This window comes from Leptodactylus fuscus, chromosome 10, assembly GCF_031893055.1.
Source record: "Leptodactylus fuscus isolate aLepFus1 chromosome 10, aLepFus1.hap2, whole genome shotgun sequence".
Classification (NCBI taxonomy): Eukaryota; Metazoa; Chordata; class Amphibia; order Anura; family Leptodactylidae; genus Leptodactylus; species Leptodactylus fuscus.
Window position 1 is genome coordinate 34,255,272 of NC_134274.1, and position 16,918 is coordinate 34,272,189.

The 16,918-nt window shown below is 41.6% G+C and overlaps 1 protein-coding gene across 7 annotated transcripts in view; it reads right to left on the minus strand.

The window, feature by feature from the left end:
* PLCE1 (phospholipase C epsilon 1) overlaps positions 1-16,918 on the minus strand; it is a 172,918-nt gene that overhangs the window by 15,786 nt on the left and 140,214 nt on the right. For all 7 annotated transcript variants that reach the window (XM_075257889.1, XM_075257890.1, XM_075257888.1 and 4 more), the window contains 5 exons: positions 14,917-15,034; positions 11,196-11,327; positions 10,757-11,047; positions 4,598-4,761; positions 2,942-3,203 (listed from right to left, as the gene is read on the minus strand). In XM_075257889.1, coding sequence (XP_075113990.1) covers positions 2,942-3,203; positions 4,598-4,761; positions 10,757-11,047; positions 11,196-11,327; positions 14,917-15,034 — 967 coding nt within the window. The remainder of the gene's footprint in view (positions 1-2,941; positions 3,204-4,597; positions 4,762-10,756; positions 11,048-11,195; positions 11,328-14,916; positions 15,035-16,918) is intronic.

Here is a 16,918-nt window from a genome sequence, read left to right on the forward strand (position 1 = left end):
ACTCCTCACATTACAGGTACCATTATACACTACACCGGTCCAAGCATGGACCCCATGGGACCTCTGAGGCCAGCAGTTCACACTCTTTCGGTCCAAAAAAATATTGGTCATATTTCCCAGAATTCACCCGTCCAGAGACCAGACTCATAGGATTATTGTTTTCTATGTTACTGTGAGTCGGGGTCACCAGACAGAGTGACAACCAAAAATTAGGTGAATGCACTAAAACTCAACTTTTATTAGTCGTCATTAAAAGCTATAGAAAAGTGGCACCAATAACTACCACCAAAGTGTGGGGGGATTAAAATGGAGCGGTGCGGCATTGATGCATCTGTATATAGCTATTAGCCCAGCCTATTCTGGTATAGCCCTTCTACCAGCCCCGGCTAATGTAACTGACAGGGGCTGAACAAGCTGAGGTAAGTATAGAGGGTGTAATAAACTCCACTAGTCTCCATTGGCAGTCTATAAACTATCACCCCCCCTCCCTTGCTCCTTGCTAGGGAGACCTCAAGCATACACCCGGTCTAAGCCAGTCTGGGCATCCACATACTAATAGGGGTAAACAATAACCCCCTTTTTTGACCAACGCCCTACTCCACACACACACACACACACACACACACACACACACACACGAGTAAACCAAATAATGGTATTGCTGTTGGCTCAGCCTGACGGCCCGTTTCGCCGGCCGATGCCGGTTCATCAGAGGCAATATGAGCACATTAAAGATGCATATAGTATAGCATAGCATAGCATAGCATCAAGCAATCAATCATAGCGTGTAACCGCCAGTAGCCGGCTGTAATGTGTAGCCGCACAGCTTGTTCAGCCCCTGTCAGTTACATTAGCCGGGGCTGGTAGAAGGGCTATACCAGAATAGGCTGTGCTAATAGCTATATACAGATGCATCAACGCCGCACCGCTCCATTTTAATCCCCCCACACTTTGGTGGTAGTTATTGGTGCCACTTTTCTATAGCTTTTAATGACGACTAATAAAAGTTGGGTTTTAGTGCATTCACCTAATTTTTGGTTCTTAATCAGAATCAAGGTCGCACCTACAGTGGGGCAAAAAAGTATTTAGTCAGTCACCAATAGTGCAAGTTCCACCACTTAAAAAGATGAGAGGCGCCTGTAATTTACATCATAGGTAGACCTCAACTATGAGAGACAAAATGAGAAAACAAATCCAGAAAATTACATTGTCTGATTTTGTAAGAATTTATTTGCAAATTATGGTGGAAAATAAGTATTTGGTCAGTAACAAAATTTCATCTCAATACTTTGTTCTCTCTCCTTTGTTGGCAATGACAGAGGTCAAACGTTTTCTGTAAGTCTTCACAAGGTTGGCACACACTGTTGTTGGTATGTTGGCCCATTCCTCCATGCAGATCTCCTCTAGAGCAGTGATGTTTTGGGGCTGTCGCTTGGCAACACGGACTTTCAACTCCCTCCAAAGGTTTTCTATAGGGTTGAGATCTGGAGATTGGCTAGGCCACTCCAGGACCTTGAAATGCTTCTTACAAAGCCACTCCTTCGTTGCCCTGGCGGTGTGCTTTGGATCATTGTCATGTTGAAAGACCCAGCCACGTTTCATCTTCAATGCCCTTGCTGATGGAAGGAGGTTTGCACTCAAAATCTCACAATACATGGCCCCATTCATTCTTTCATGTACCCGGATCAGTCGTCCTGGCCCCTTTGCAGAGAAACAGCCCCAAAGCATGATGTTTCCACCCCCATGCTTTACAGTAGGTATGGTGTTTGATGGATGCAACTCAGTATTCTTTTTCCTCCAAACACGAAAAGTTGTGTTTCTACCAAACAGTTCCAGTTTGGTTTCATCAGACCATAGGACATTCTCCCAATACTCTTCTGGATCATCCAAATGCTCTCTAGCAAACTTCAGACGGGCCCGGACATGTACTGGCTTAAGCAGTGGGACACGTCTGGCACTGCAGGATCTGAGTCCCTGGCGGCGTAGTGTGTTACTGATGGTAGGCTTTGTTCCATTGGTCCCAGCTCTCTGCAGTTCATTCACTAGGTCCCCCGCGTGGTTCTGGGATTTTTGCTCACCTTTCTTGTGATCATTTTGACCCCACAGGGTGAGATTTTGCGTGGAGCCCCAGATCGAGGGAGATTATCAGTGGTCTTGTATGTCTTCCATTTTCTAATTATTGCTCCCACAGTTGATTTCTTCAATCCAAGCTGGTTGCCTATTGCATATTCAGTCTTCCCAGCCTGGTGCAGGGCTACAATTTTGTTTCTTGTGTCCTTTGACAGCTCTTTGGTCTTCACCATAGTGGAGTTTGGAGTCTGACTGTTTGAGGGTGTGCACAGGTGTCTTTTTATACTGATAAGTTTAAACAGGTGCCATTACTACAGGTAATGAGTGGAGGAAAGAGGAGACTCTTAAAGAAGAAGTTACAGGTCTATGAGAGCCAGAAATCTTGATTGTTTGTAGGTGACCAAATACTTATTTTCCACCATAATTTGCAAATAAATTCTTACAAAATCAGACAATGTGATTTTCTGGACTTGTTTTCTCATTTTGTCTCTCATAGTTGAGGTCTACCTATGATGTAAATTACAGACGCCTCATCTTTTTAAGTGGTGGAACTTGCACTATTGGTGACTGACTAAATATATATGGACCATATTTTCTGAACCAAAGAGTCCTGCATGTAGGTGATCTGGAGGTGTCCTGTGCTATTTGGCAGATCTGGGCCTACATGGATTGGACTAGTTTTTCCAGCAAACGCCACAGATGCTCAGTCAGATTTATGTCTGATTCATGCTACATGTTCCTATACGGCCACCATGTATCATATACCAAGAAATCCCATCCGACGTATGGTACTAAATAATAATAGTGTGTCTAGATTACACAAGGTAATGTTGCACATCACATAAAAGATGACCCTACAATGACACATTACCTCTCTTCAGGACTTTAAGGGGAATAATTCTTTGGGCTGTGACAGCAGAACTGTTGTTTTCCACTACAGCAAATCGGAGAAATACGAGGTCCTCAAAGTAGACGCGAAACATAAACTGCTCATTCCACATTGGGTTGAGAGTATTGCGGTGGATTGGTTTAGTCCTGAAGTGACAGCTGTCCACCGGCATCCCGAGCACATCAATTTCGATGCAAGGACTTCCCGTACTATTACTTGGACAGACATTCTGTCCTGAGACAATCTGGAAGACAAGCAGAGTTTCAGATTTACAGCGTGGTGAAAGTGTAGACTACCTAATATAGATAAAGCACAGAGATGCTGTCCTGTAAAGGATCTCCTCATGTAGACCAGTCCCATTAACCGTCATAAACGCAATTTAATATATCGCACTCATATTCATATGCACTTTTATGTATACTATATTAGCAAAGTAGTAAATCGTATTATATGACTGGCATTAGTAGGCCTTAAAGGGGTATTCCAGGTCCCTTACATGTATAGGATGGAAGGCTGAGCATAGCAGCTGCCGCACCATTCATTTCTATGGGACTGCTGCTGAACATAGCAAAGTACTGTAAGTGAATGGATCAGTACCGTACATGTTCAGTCATACATATGGGGAGCAAGAGACCCTAGTTCTGGAAGTCAGTGAGGGTCCCCATGGATAGACCCCAACCAGTCTCGTGGCTATTGCCTAGCTTAAAAACCCTTCAATAAAACATCCACCCCTCCAAAGACATACCCATAGGGAACTGTGAGCTCTATATACTGTATGTCTGTAAAGCAATGTTTTCTGGTATAAACGGAGCAATTTATAGTAAATCAGACAGACCGAGGAGTTGTACGTTAGAGAAGAGCCCATCTGAACACTGTGGTCTCTTTAAACAGCTGGGGGTCCTGGGTATCGTATCGTACCCCCACCCATCTGGTATTCATGACCTATCGATATTTAACCCATAGAAAAATCCTTTATCCCTTCCAACTTTCACCATACTATTACATGCTATATATGTCATTCTGACCATGTGGTTTAGTGCAGGTTTCCAAAAGCAAGTGAAAATATAGAAGTCTATAAAATGGTAGAGTTGTCAGAATCCACCCTGCATGTATGTAATATATAGATATGTATTTACTACAAGACCATAATATATGGTTATGGATACAAGACCACAATGTGGGCAGGGGGTACAATTCTGTCCATGAATACAATATATAACCAATGTGTTACATAGAGCTGTAGATTGCCTTTGGTTTATTGATGGGGTGAATGTGCAGAGATCTGCAGTTTTTATTCGTGTTAGGTATTTCGCACATCGCCGTCTGCGCGGGGTAGCGGGTGTATGCTACATCTCTTCCTGACAGTAATATTAACAGTGAGTGAAAGTTACTACAGGAAAATACTTACGAGAACAAAATAATTACAGAGAAGTCTTCTATTAAAAACACCATTCCCTCCGAGCACAATGTATAGATTAAAACCTAGAAATTTATGGTGGCTATTTCAGTAGAATAAGCTGTGCGCAAAGTGTTTAGAACAGAGAAGGTTGAGTCACACGTGTTTTATTACAGTATTATATTATTCCATATCTGAAGGTGCAGGACTGGTATATAGTATATACTTATAAGAAATCTTACCGTCAATGAGTATATTGCTGGTTCCATACTCTCTAACTCGCGATCCAATGGTGAGAACGACTGGTACATTGGGCAGCTCTTATCCCATAATACTGGCGGCTTTAAGACATAACCACATCCGCCATTCGCTTCAAACATGGCAGTGTTCAGTTGAAGCGGGAGGTCTGAAAGAGAAAGGCGTAGGAGTTTCTGTATTCATCCAAATATCAGCCACGTATAACAATATTAACCTACTATTTTGTATGATCTTTCAGCCCAATACGTTGCGCTATGTAGGTTTATAGGCCTTACATCCCTGGAAGTCTATAGTGACTGTCTAAGCATGTATAATATGGATTTCCAATTTATCCATATCACAGATCAGTAACACTGATGGACTGAAGCTGTAATGGCAGTAATGGCTGTCGCACCCCTAGTGGACACCGGTGTACCCATTCCTCCATTCACTTCAATGGGAGCAAAGATAGGTGATGGCGGTGCTTTGGCAATCTCCACAATTCCCTTTATAGAGATTTGGGAGCTGGGGCACGTGTCCACTTTACAGCAGCTGCAATGGAGGTGAAACATTCCCCATTCTCAGTAGAGGTGGGGTCTCCGCGATCAGACCCCCTACACAATCAGAAATGTATCCTATAGAGGATAACTATTTCTGTGGAATGACCCTTTAACCATAAACAGTCTGCACATAGCAGTCAGAGAAGCTGGCGATCATATTACAGAAATGAAGCATCTGCTGAAAATTGGAGGAACCGCACCAGAAAGAATAAAAACTAGGGCGTTAGGTATTTCGCTACATCTTATACATATATTGTGATTATTTTATTGTGAACCAGAGGGTTGCTTTACTTGTAATTTAAGAAACCTCAAGAACACGTCAGACACAATCCAGGCACTATAGAGTTAAGCAGCACATGGAGATATTCCCGTCGTCTGGTGGTTGGTAGCTAAATTGGGCCATTTTCTGCATGTGTGCCATTTACTACCGCTGGTCTAAGCGTGACTGAACAATTCAACAATGACTGCAACCTGCCAAGTGTATGTGGTCACTGGATAACCCGAATATTTAGTTCCCATAAGAACACGTTTTCTAACCCAAGTGCCTGATGTGTGCAGTTCAGATCTACAAGGAGAGGCCAGAACTAGGTCATGGTCAGGATATAAGGCTCTTGGATGAAGATGCTATTCTGCAGATACAGGAGGTTAATGTTTCACATGATGACCATAGTTATGTAACTTATTTTTGCCTCCATCAGAGAATCATTAAAATATAGTCATACTAGAATATACTGCCATTTATATGGAGACACAAGCTGTGGCTCAGGCTGTTCAGCCTTGGTTCACACAATGTGGATTTGGTGCAAACTCTACATCAAGTATCTGTTCCAAGAATACAGTATATATATATATATATATATATATATATATATATATATATATATATATATATACTCTTCGAAATACTATTTATATGCTGCAGAAACACCCCCACAAAACTCACAATATTCCTCACCTGTGCTCCCTGCCAGTCCTTGTATACTTTGATGTGTTAGTCACAGGCTGTATATTGATGTGACCACATCAGCCAATCGCTGGCCCCTTGTACCTTACATGCAGGCATCGGAGGCTGCAGGGATCTTGAGGATGTAAGGCCCTATTCACATCTACGTTCAGGTTTCTGTTCAGAATGTCCACTTGGGGACCCCCGAACGGAAATCTGGAGTCCTGGTGTTCAAATCCCACCAAGAGCAAAACGCATCTGCAAGGAGTTTGTATGTTCTCCCCGTGTCAGCATGGATTTCCATCCCATATTCCAAAAAAAAGGCGTACTGATAGTGAGCTCTATGTGGGGCTCACAATCTACATAAAAAAAACAAGAAAAAAAAACAAAAAAACCCAGGAAAGTGGCAGCGCCGCACCTCCCATGAGGCGACCGCTTCAGGCGACGCTATGGCGGGGCCCCAGGGAGGGCAGAATTTTTGCTGTCCTGGACTGGCTTAGCACCGAGCGGTGGATTGGGGAGGCCACTGGAGCAGCGCTACTCCAGCAGCCTCCCCTCACGCTCAGGCAGAGAGCAGGTCCTCTTCGTGCCACTCCGCCCCGCCCCTTCACTTAGCCCCGCCCCTTCTGCTCCGCTACGCCCCCTCCTCCCGAGGGGGGGGGGGGGCGGCTTTCTGTCGTTCGCCTCGGGCGGCAAAAGGGGCAGGTTCACCCCTGTGGCAGTGCCAATAGGAGATGCATTTGATGATAATTCATCATGCAAGTCCTGCCACAGCAGGAGAGTCAGGAATGGCCATCGCTTTCCTTTTGTGCTGAGACTTTGATGTTGATGACAGTCCGACACAGCAGGAAGGGGAGGGAGCACCAAAAGAAAATCCTGAGTGTACCCCCGCAGGCCCCACCCCACAGAGGTACAGGTACTCTTACTTGCAAGTTTCCACAATACTTAACCTTATGCACTCCTACAGGCTCCACCTTACAGAGGTACAGGTACTTATAAGATCTCAAAATACAGAGGTACAGGTATTCTTACTTGGAAGATTCCACAATACTTAGCCTTACGCAACTCTGCAGGCCCCACCTTACAGAGGTGCAGGTACTTATAAGATCTCACAATACAGATGTACAAGTACTCTTACTTGTAAGATCTCACAATGCTCAGCTTTACACACCCTTGCAGGCCCCACCTTACAGAGGTACAGGTACTTTAACTTGTAGGTTTCCACTATACTTAGCCTTACTTAGCCTTAAGTACAGATCTTCCGCCTTGTCTCTAAATACTAAGACCTCACATCCTCAAGCTTAACATACAGTAGACTTCCCATAAAATTCTACAATTTCACAAAAACACCTACGGATCATTAATTTGATGGTGTTTATAGATCAGGCCATAGGATTATGATAACACACTAAATGAGACGGGCACCTGTTGGGTTCAAGAATAGTGAAGTTTATGTAAAAAGGAAAAGCGATGAGAAACCCTGTCTGACTATTAAAACAAGCAGTGAGAACAGTTCTAGTTCACAGAGAATTCCAAGAATGAGGATCAAAGCTCAACTGCGCCATTCACACAGATGACGATCCAGATGTGAACATATACAGAGGTTAGCCATACTAGAGGCGCAGATCACGTGCCACGACTGCATAAATAATAGGGGAAAGAAGCATGGGAAAAAGAGTCATTCTACCTCAGATTGAAATGCTGACATCACTAGGCCACTTGGACTCGGGCCATAAAAAACAAACATGAGAACTTCTCATTTATAAGGTTTAACAAGGCCGCTTCATATAAATGCACCTTGTAAAGTACACCTCCCATATTGTCATATCACCGTCATGTACTTTCCAGTAAGAGAGTGGAGATGAAATATTTGGTAGGTTATTTACCGTATGTATAAATTATTAGTGGCAGCAGTATAAGACATGCAGCTTGAGGGGCCTTGAGACGGGAGGGCCCTGTCTGGGTACACAGTGCTTTCTCCATCCATTCTTTAGTATAGTTCTTATCTTTCATGCTCATACTCCATGAGTGTCATGTAGATAATACAGGCAGCCTTCCAGTACTGGTAGGAGTTAATTCCTTTGCTTGCATAGACCATTTGGGATTTTTTTTTTTCTAACTTTTTCACTACCCCCCATCCACGGCAATGTTAGTATTAACAGCTACTGACACATCCAACAAGGAAAATAATATTTCTACATATGTTAGTGGTCACCCTAGGTTGCACTAGATTTCAGGCTACAATCTCCATTCTCTTATGTATTTCTACGCCCTCTTATATGCAGTTTGCTCCTAATTTGAGACTGTCTCTTATGTGTCTCTTATCCAGTAATACATGCTGGCTGTGAGGTCTGTGACTCCAGGCTGCTGCAGTCTTAGGCTAGGTTCACACTTGTGCCAGGCTCTCTGTCGTTTGGGACCAACGTGGGACCTGAACAATGTCCACTAAACATTGCTAACCCGCAAACACCCCAGGACCCCATAGACTACAGGGTGTGGACTCCATACATCTAGTATACCCTGGACTTGCATCATATTATATTGATATCAAAATTGTAAAAAATAATTATTGCTATGTGTTAGATGAGAAAAATGATAAAATGAGCTTAAAGGGAATTTCTAGGTTAAGAATGAGGAATGACCTAAGGATAGGTTGTCATTACCAGAGCAGTGCAGGTCCGGTCTTATTCTGATATGGCCACTACTCAGATAACAGAGCTGTCTGCTTCTGCTCCAGCTGATCATAAGGATGCTAGTTCGGTTTTACTATAAAAACAGCAGAGAAAAAATTCCTCCATACAGTACTTTTCTCTCTGCCAATTTTCAGCTGAATCTATGGCAGAGTCTCTTATGGAGGCCCCAACGGCAATGTGAATATACCCTTATCTAGCTCTTTTGTATCAGCTTCAGTTTCCTACAGCCTCGAAGGAATCTCTTCTCCCCTGTGTTACCAGACACTGATGCCGAGGAATGTGCAATTTCTCCACCCTTCCTCCTTTCCTTAGCTTTTCCAGGTTAAAAATATTATAGATCTGTCATAATTATCAGACTGGTGGTGGTCAGACACCCAGCACCCCCATGATCAGCTGTTTTCAGCAAATGATACACAGAGAATAGAGCAGGAAGCAGACAGCCCCGTTCTCTGAGTAGTGGCCAGACCAGGTACTGCAAAGCAGCTCCCATTAACATGAATAGGAGCTGACCTGCACTGTTCCGATAATGAGAACCTATCCTCAGGTCATTCCTCATTTTTAACTTAGAAACCCCTTTCAAGCTAATATTATCATTGTTCTTATGTGACACATAGCAAGATTTTTTACAATTTTGATTTCAATATAAGATGATGGAAGTTGCGGGTATGCTAGACGCATGGGGTCCACACCCTGTTCATTTTAGGGTCCTCAGTGGTCTTCTGCTGCACAATATCATATAATGTATAAAAGCTGTAGACTGACACAACCTTACAGCAATTTACTGGGTCTTATTTGTAGATACAGAGAAGTACATGGAGGATCACTGCTATGTGAATAGTGGATGTAGGTGTTTGAACAATGTTTGACAACGTTTGAGAGGGTTTTGTAGTTCCTGGATGTTTCCCAAATAACAAATTCTTCTTAAATCTAATGCCAAAAAGTGAGCCAATATCATATATGAAGGTGGAGATGACCTAATACTGCGCAGTGTGCCAACCCACTAGCAAGACAATCATATAGAGCAGATGGTGTAATATACTTACTAAGCAACAGGCATAGACGTATACTGTAAGTGCAGAGTAATAAAGCAGAGATGAACAGATGCCGATAAAAGGGGGGCATAATATTTGAGGGAGGTATATAGTGCAGCATGTTGCCCTTGCCGTCCGTTTGCTATGTCACAATAGAAGTGTACACAAATGTGTATATTTGCAGGGTCCATGGTAAAACAGCATGGATGGCACATGGATAACATCTGTGTGCTGTCTGTCTACCAGACCCTTAGATTTTCTTCAGTGAGCCCGGACTGCAAACGGACCGGAATCGGGCCTATCTTAAGATTTGTCCCAGGCTCATGGCCCAATACATGGACCCCTGTTAATAAATGGCATGTGTATGGGGCCCATAGAAAATAATGGGTCAGTATGCTAGCCGTGAAAAATACAGCTACATGCTGACAATGCACATGTTCGTGTACGTGGAGCCTTGGTTATTCCCACTATACTGACATGGGAGCAGGGGCGTAACTTGAGGGGATGCAAAGGGTTACAAGGGGCCCAGGAGCCTTAGGGGGCCCATAAGCACTGGCAACAATATTGAGATTGCAGCTTCCATCTGGCCCATAAACCATGAAGACCCACAGATTAATCAACCTTAGTGTGGTTAGGCCAATGCCTTAGCACCAGTAACCATCACTATCAAAAATTAACTGTAGGGATGAGGTAGGGGGGGCAAAAGATTGCACCGAGGCCCACAAGACTTTAGTTACACCACTGCATGGGAGGTCAGTGACTATCAAAGTCACCTACACGGCGACAAGGGAATATTCCTGATGTCCATGTACTATATCTACATCCACTATTCACATAGCAGTCATCCTCAATGTACTTTACTTATTATCATGCCATTTGTACATATAGATATATATATATATATATCTATATACTAGACTGACTGCTTATTACTCACCATCCGTCTGATAGTTAAGTGCAACCAACTGTATTCCATGAAGCCAGAAAATAAGCGGATGGGGATTGGAAGAGTCAATTCGTGTAGCGGCCGGATATGTTCTTAGTAACTGATAGGAAGTATGCTGAATCAGCTTCTGAGAATACCGCCGGCACAGACGCTTGGCCGCATTTTCATTGAGTGACGAGATGTGATAGCACCTGGGTGTCCGAATGATGGCGCTCAATGAAGTGCTTGGGTTAAATGGAGGTGAACATGGCTCCTCCCAGCTCTGCCGCGTTTCACTGCTGCCTGCAGAAAACACATGGAGTCATAAAAACGTTCATCTCCTAGATACAAATATAAAACAATAACCCTATATATTAAACTTCCATATTATGTATCACGGGACAGAGCAGAAGTCCATTTATTAAGTCAGAATAGAATATACATACATTACCTTTTCCAGATGTTTTGGCCAGTGTCGTTGGTTCCCCGGGGCTTGTTCTACCAGGATTGTTGCCAAAAATGGACTTCCTGCCTCTTCTATCCTTTCCTCTGCCAGATCCACATGGGTTTAATGTTGAAAGGCCTGTTCCCATAAAATTAAGACTAATGAACCAAACAAGCAGACCAAGAGGGCACGACATTTTCCGTGGCCTTTGTAGAGTACATTTTATGGAACTGAACCAGCTTGTCATGCTCTACACTACATCACTAATCTCCCATCCATATCTTCTACGTGCAGTTTATGGCCAAGACAAATAGACACTTTGCAGTAGACGACAGTGAATAAAAGGGTGATGTGAAAATGACGATTAATGAATCTTTTATTTCTCAATTTACATTTACATTTTTCTTTACCAACTCCATGAGTAATTATCCTGCCATAAATAATGTCAAATTTGGCAAAAAACATAAAAATATATGGCCACGGCCCCTAATGAGTGAGGCCAATTAATCAGCTTCAATAGCTTCACAGCCTTAGAAAATGAACATATTAAAAGCAGATTTTTATCCTGAACATATTAATATGAAACCTATATGTGATTTTATGTGACAGTGTATACAAGAAAACCTTGAATTATTAGTTTCCACACTATAGGGTGTCACACACATAAGCTCTTGTCTGTAGATCACTTGTCAGCTTTGCTGTGTAGAATGGGACAGAATCAGCAGGGTTGGGGCAAAATAATAGATGATATCCTTTGTGCATTGTTCAAATCCCATATAAGCTATGCACACATAGTATATGCATCTTCCCTGTCACTTCTTGGTCTCTAAGAAGGAGTAGCTCCATCACATCAAGAAGATTGTATTAGTTGATCGAGGTTTTTCTGACAATTAAATAGATTGTCCATCTAATTTATTTTTTGGGAAATATAAATTACGAGAACTTTCTAATATAGCTAAATTGTAAAATGTGCCCCAATGCCCTGATTTCTTTGCTGGTCTGAGATCCCATAAGCACCAGTTTTGTTCCAACACAGGCAAAGAGCTTCCTCCTCCTCTGTATGTCGGTGACATATATGAATGGGGTTGTGGGTGACTCAGTTCATTAACTAAGTCAGTCTTCTTCTCTGTCTATGAATCAGCCAATAAACTAGTTTTAGCCAATGAACTAAACCAACTAAAGTGTACGAGTACTTAGACGTGTATGGCTTAATCTTTGAGACAAGCATATGCTACAGGCAGGATCAACCGAGTAGCTCCTTAGCCTTGGGGTCGGAGGTGAACCGTAAATGGACACGTTCGCCTGTCACCATCCTTTTCCCCTTTCCCCTCTGCTACGGGTCAATTGACCCGTAGCGGTATAGCGGTGGAGCGGAGAGAGGCGTTATAAAATAAATGGAAGTGGAGCTTTCTAGACCCAGGAACCAGAGCCAAAATTGGAGATTTAGTGATGTCTTTACAATTAAACTATATTAGTAAGTTTATAAATTTATATTTCCATAACAACCAAATAACTTTTCCTATATCTGGACATCTCCAGTTTAACACATCTGCCATAAAGTGCACGCACGCTGCTGTACTAGCTATACAGAGAACACAGAAACGGTATGCATCCAATATGGTTGCCAACAGGAAGGTTGAAAAAATAATAAAATGAATAATATATTTGTATGGCCATTCAATATTTCCATTTAATTAAAGAAAGTAAAATGAAATACACAATGCAATCCTATTGAAAGCAGGAAATTATTCAGAATGAAAGCATAAGATGATCCATTTTATGTTTATGGTAGTCCTGCTATCCAGCAGTCCTGGCAGGATCCTAAGCACATATTTACGGGTTATACCGATTTGCACATAAACCTATCACCCTGATGAATAATAATGGACCAGATGGAGGTCTACAACAAGTCCTGTAGAGACTCCTGATACGGCGCTATATCTCATGACTACTTGGCATGATAAACTATGGAGTTCAGTTCCAGCACAGCCCAGTGTGCAGATGCCTATATTTGCTTCTCCCAGACAGACCCCCTCACACTTTAAGGAACAGCCCATCTGGAATGTTAAAATCGTCACAGGCTGCCAATCCCGAGCATGCCGAGATTTCATCGTAGAAGATTAAAACGCAGAGATCCCTCCACTACCTCTGATGTAGTAGGAGACCACATTCTGTAAATGGCCGCTTTAGTCTAATGTGGACTAATTTGTAGGGATAGATTTGTCAATCAGGAGCCTAGAAAAGTTGGGTAAGCAGTAAATGAGTACATTCTCTCAGATGTGATGAAGCTCTTCCCGAAATAGATGCACTATGGAATATGTCAACGCTACACAGGTAAGAGAAATAAATAATGGAGATCACTTCTAATTTGTTCAGATACAGGAAAAACAATGTGTTTACTATAAAGGAGACTGAATGATACTGATACTGAATGATACTGATCATCCACAGGTAAGGTCATCAGTATCAGATCGCCGGGTATTTCACACGTGGACCCTGCATCAATTGGCTGATTCGGCTGCCGGAAGCTGTGGAGGATGTCAGCTTGTGTAACCTCCATGTTGGACTCCAGGGCCATGTGGTGCCACGCCTGTAGCCATCTTACACTCCTCTTTGCTTGAAGAGCTCCATATCCCCCCTAAGCCTTAATGGAATGTGACTTCTTTCCAGTTTTTTATCCATTAGCCATGTGCCAGAACTATTTTACAACCTTGCCACCGATCATGTTATGCTAATTATATTAGTCCAACCTGTTCTTAGTCTATACAATGTATTAAAACGACTTCTTTCCCTCCATTAAAGCAGAACCCACTATATACACCATAGCTATGTGTGTGTGTGTCTCTCTAAGCTAGCTTATACATCAACTTCATTAATTCGGACTTCAATACGGTGATACTTAGATCAGATTGTGCTCACAACGCCATAAACCAAGGTATAGAGCTGGAAGCAACTCTAAATGGGAGTTTCCCAGCACCCCCGCTACAGTGTATATATACAGCTTTTGGCTCCATATACTGTAGCAATAGTGCAGGAGGACTGCACATCTGTTCTCCATTCACTTGAGTAGCAGTAGACTTCCTACCAGTCATACACCTTATATATGGCTTCTGGTGCAAGGTCCAGGTGTCAGTCCTCAACCGATCTAATAAAGTATCTATCAGTATCCATTACCTTTTGGTCTTGGACAACACATTTAAAGATGACCAATGTAACATTATTCATAAAATTGTACAATACCCCAAAATTGTTATTTGATGGGAAATAAAGACTCTTTTTTTAATCTAAAAGAAATATAATTCCTAATGTGTAACACAAAAAAGGACAAAAGCCCACAAAATAAAACACTTCCAGCCATTACCAGGCGCTTGTATATACTGTCTGGAGATAAAAGGACAACTAGGTCATGAAACGGTTATGCGCCTATTACTGTATACACCAACACAAGGGTCGCTCCTCTACACAAGCATTACCCGCTATACTCTGTGCTTTCTTCTTGTTCGGTGCTAGTACAGTCTTCTATCTGTTTATTTACCTAGATCTAATAAAACCTGCTCATACCTAAATGTGAATCTAATCTAAACTAATGGACCAGCCTTCTAAACACTTCAAAGGGAGATGTTCAAAGTAAAAATTTATTGATCTGGCCTAGAGCCGGACTAACTACACTCTGCAGTCAGCATCGAAACCACTGCCAAGGAATGACAAGACAGATTATTGAACTTACCAGGAAATTTCACAGCTTGGCAATAGATGATAAGGTCGGATAGTTCTGGGGCAATTTGTCTACTTTCTTTTTTGTTTTGAGGGAGATAAAACTCTTCATCCAGTTCCATGTCATAGACCTGGGCAAAAGGATAAATGCCTCGTGTCAAATGTTAACAGACATTGGACTCCTCCAAAGAAGCCTGGCTACCAATGGTCTATACTCATGGGAGGACACGCAGAATATTACAATATATGGTATACTGATCGGAGGACATGCAGAATACTACAATATATACTGATGTGAGGACATGCAGAATACACAATATATGGTATACTGATGTGAGGACAAGCAGAAAACACAATATATGGTATACTGATGTGAGGATATGCAGAATACTACAATATATGGTACACTGATGTGAGGATATGCAGAATACACAATATATGGTACACTGATGTGAGGATATGCAGAATACTACAATATATGGTATACTGATGTGAGGATATGCAGAATACACAATATATGGTATACTGATGTGAGGACATGCAGAATACTACAATATATGGTATACTGATGTGAGGACATGCAGAATACTACAATATATGGTATACTGATGTGAGGACATGCAGAATACACAATATATGGTATACTGATAGGAGGACATGCAGAATACACAATATATGGTATACTGATAGGAGGACATGCAGAATACACAATATATGGTATACTGATCGGAGGACATGCAGAATACACAATATATGGTATACTTATGTGAGGATATGCAGAATACACGATATATGATATACTGATCGGAGGACATGCAGAATACACAATATATGGTATACTGATGTGAGGATATGCAGAATACACAATATATGGTACACTGATGTGAGGATATGCAGAATACACAATATATGGTATACTGATGTGAGGATATGCAGAATACTACAATATATGGTATACTGATAGGAGGACATGCAGAATACTACAATATATGGTATACTGATAGGAGGACATGCAGAATACTACAATATATGGTATACTGATGTGAGGATATGCAGAATACACAATATATGGTATACTGATAGGAGGACATGCAGAATACTACAATATATGGTATACTGATGTGAGGATATGCAGATTACACAATATATGGTATACTGATGTGAGGATATGCAGAATACTACAATATATGGTACACTGATGTGAGGATATGCAGAATACACAATATATGGTACACTGATGTGAGGATATGCAGAATACTACAATATATGGTATACTGATGTGAGGACATGCAGAATACACAATATATGGTATACTGATGTGAGGACATGCAGAATACTACAATATATGGTATACTGATGTGAGGATATGCAGAATACTACAATATATGGTACACTGATGTGAGGATATGCAGAATACACAATATATGGTACACTGATGTGAGGATATGCAGAATACTACAATATATGGTATACTGATGTGAGGACATGCAGAATACACAATATATGGTATACTGATGTGAGGACATGCAGAATATACAATATATGGTATACTGATGTGAGGACATGCAGAATACACAATATATGGTACACTGATGTGAGGACATGCAGAATACACAATATATGGTATACTGATAGGAGGACATGCAGAATACACAATATATGGTATACTGATAGGAGGACATGCAGAATACACAATATATGGTATACTGATAGGAGGACATGCAGAATACACAATATATGGTATACTGATGTGAGGATATGCAGAATACTACAATATATGGTATACTGATGTGAGGATATGCAGAATACACAATATATGATATACTGATCGGAGGACATGCAGAATACTACAATATATGGTATACTGATGTGAGGATATGCAGATTACACAATATATGGTATACTGATGTGAGGATATGCAGATTACACAATATATGGTATACTGATGTGAGGACATGCAGAATACACAATATATGGTATACTGATGTGAGGATATGCAGATTACACAATATATG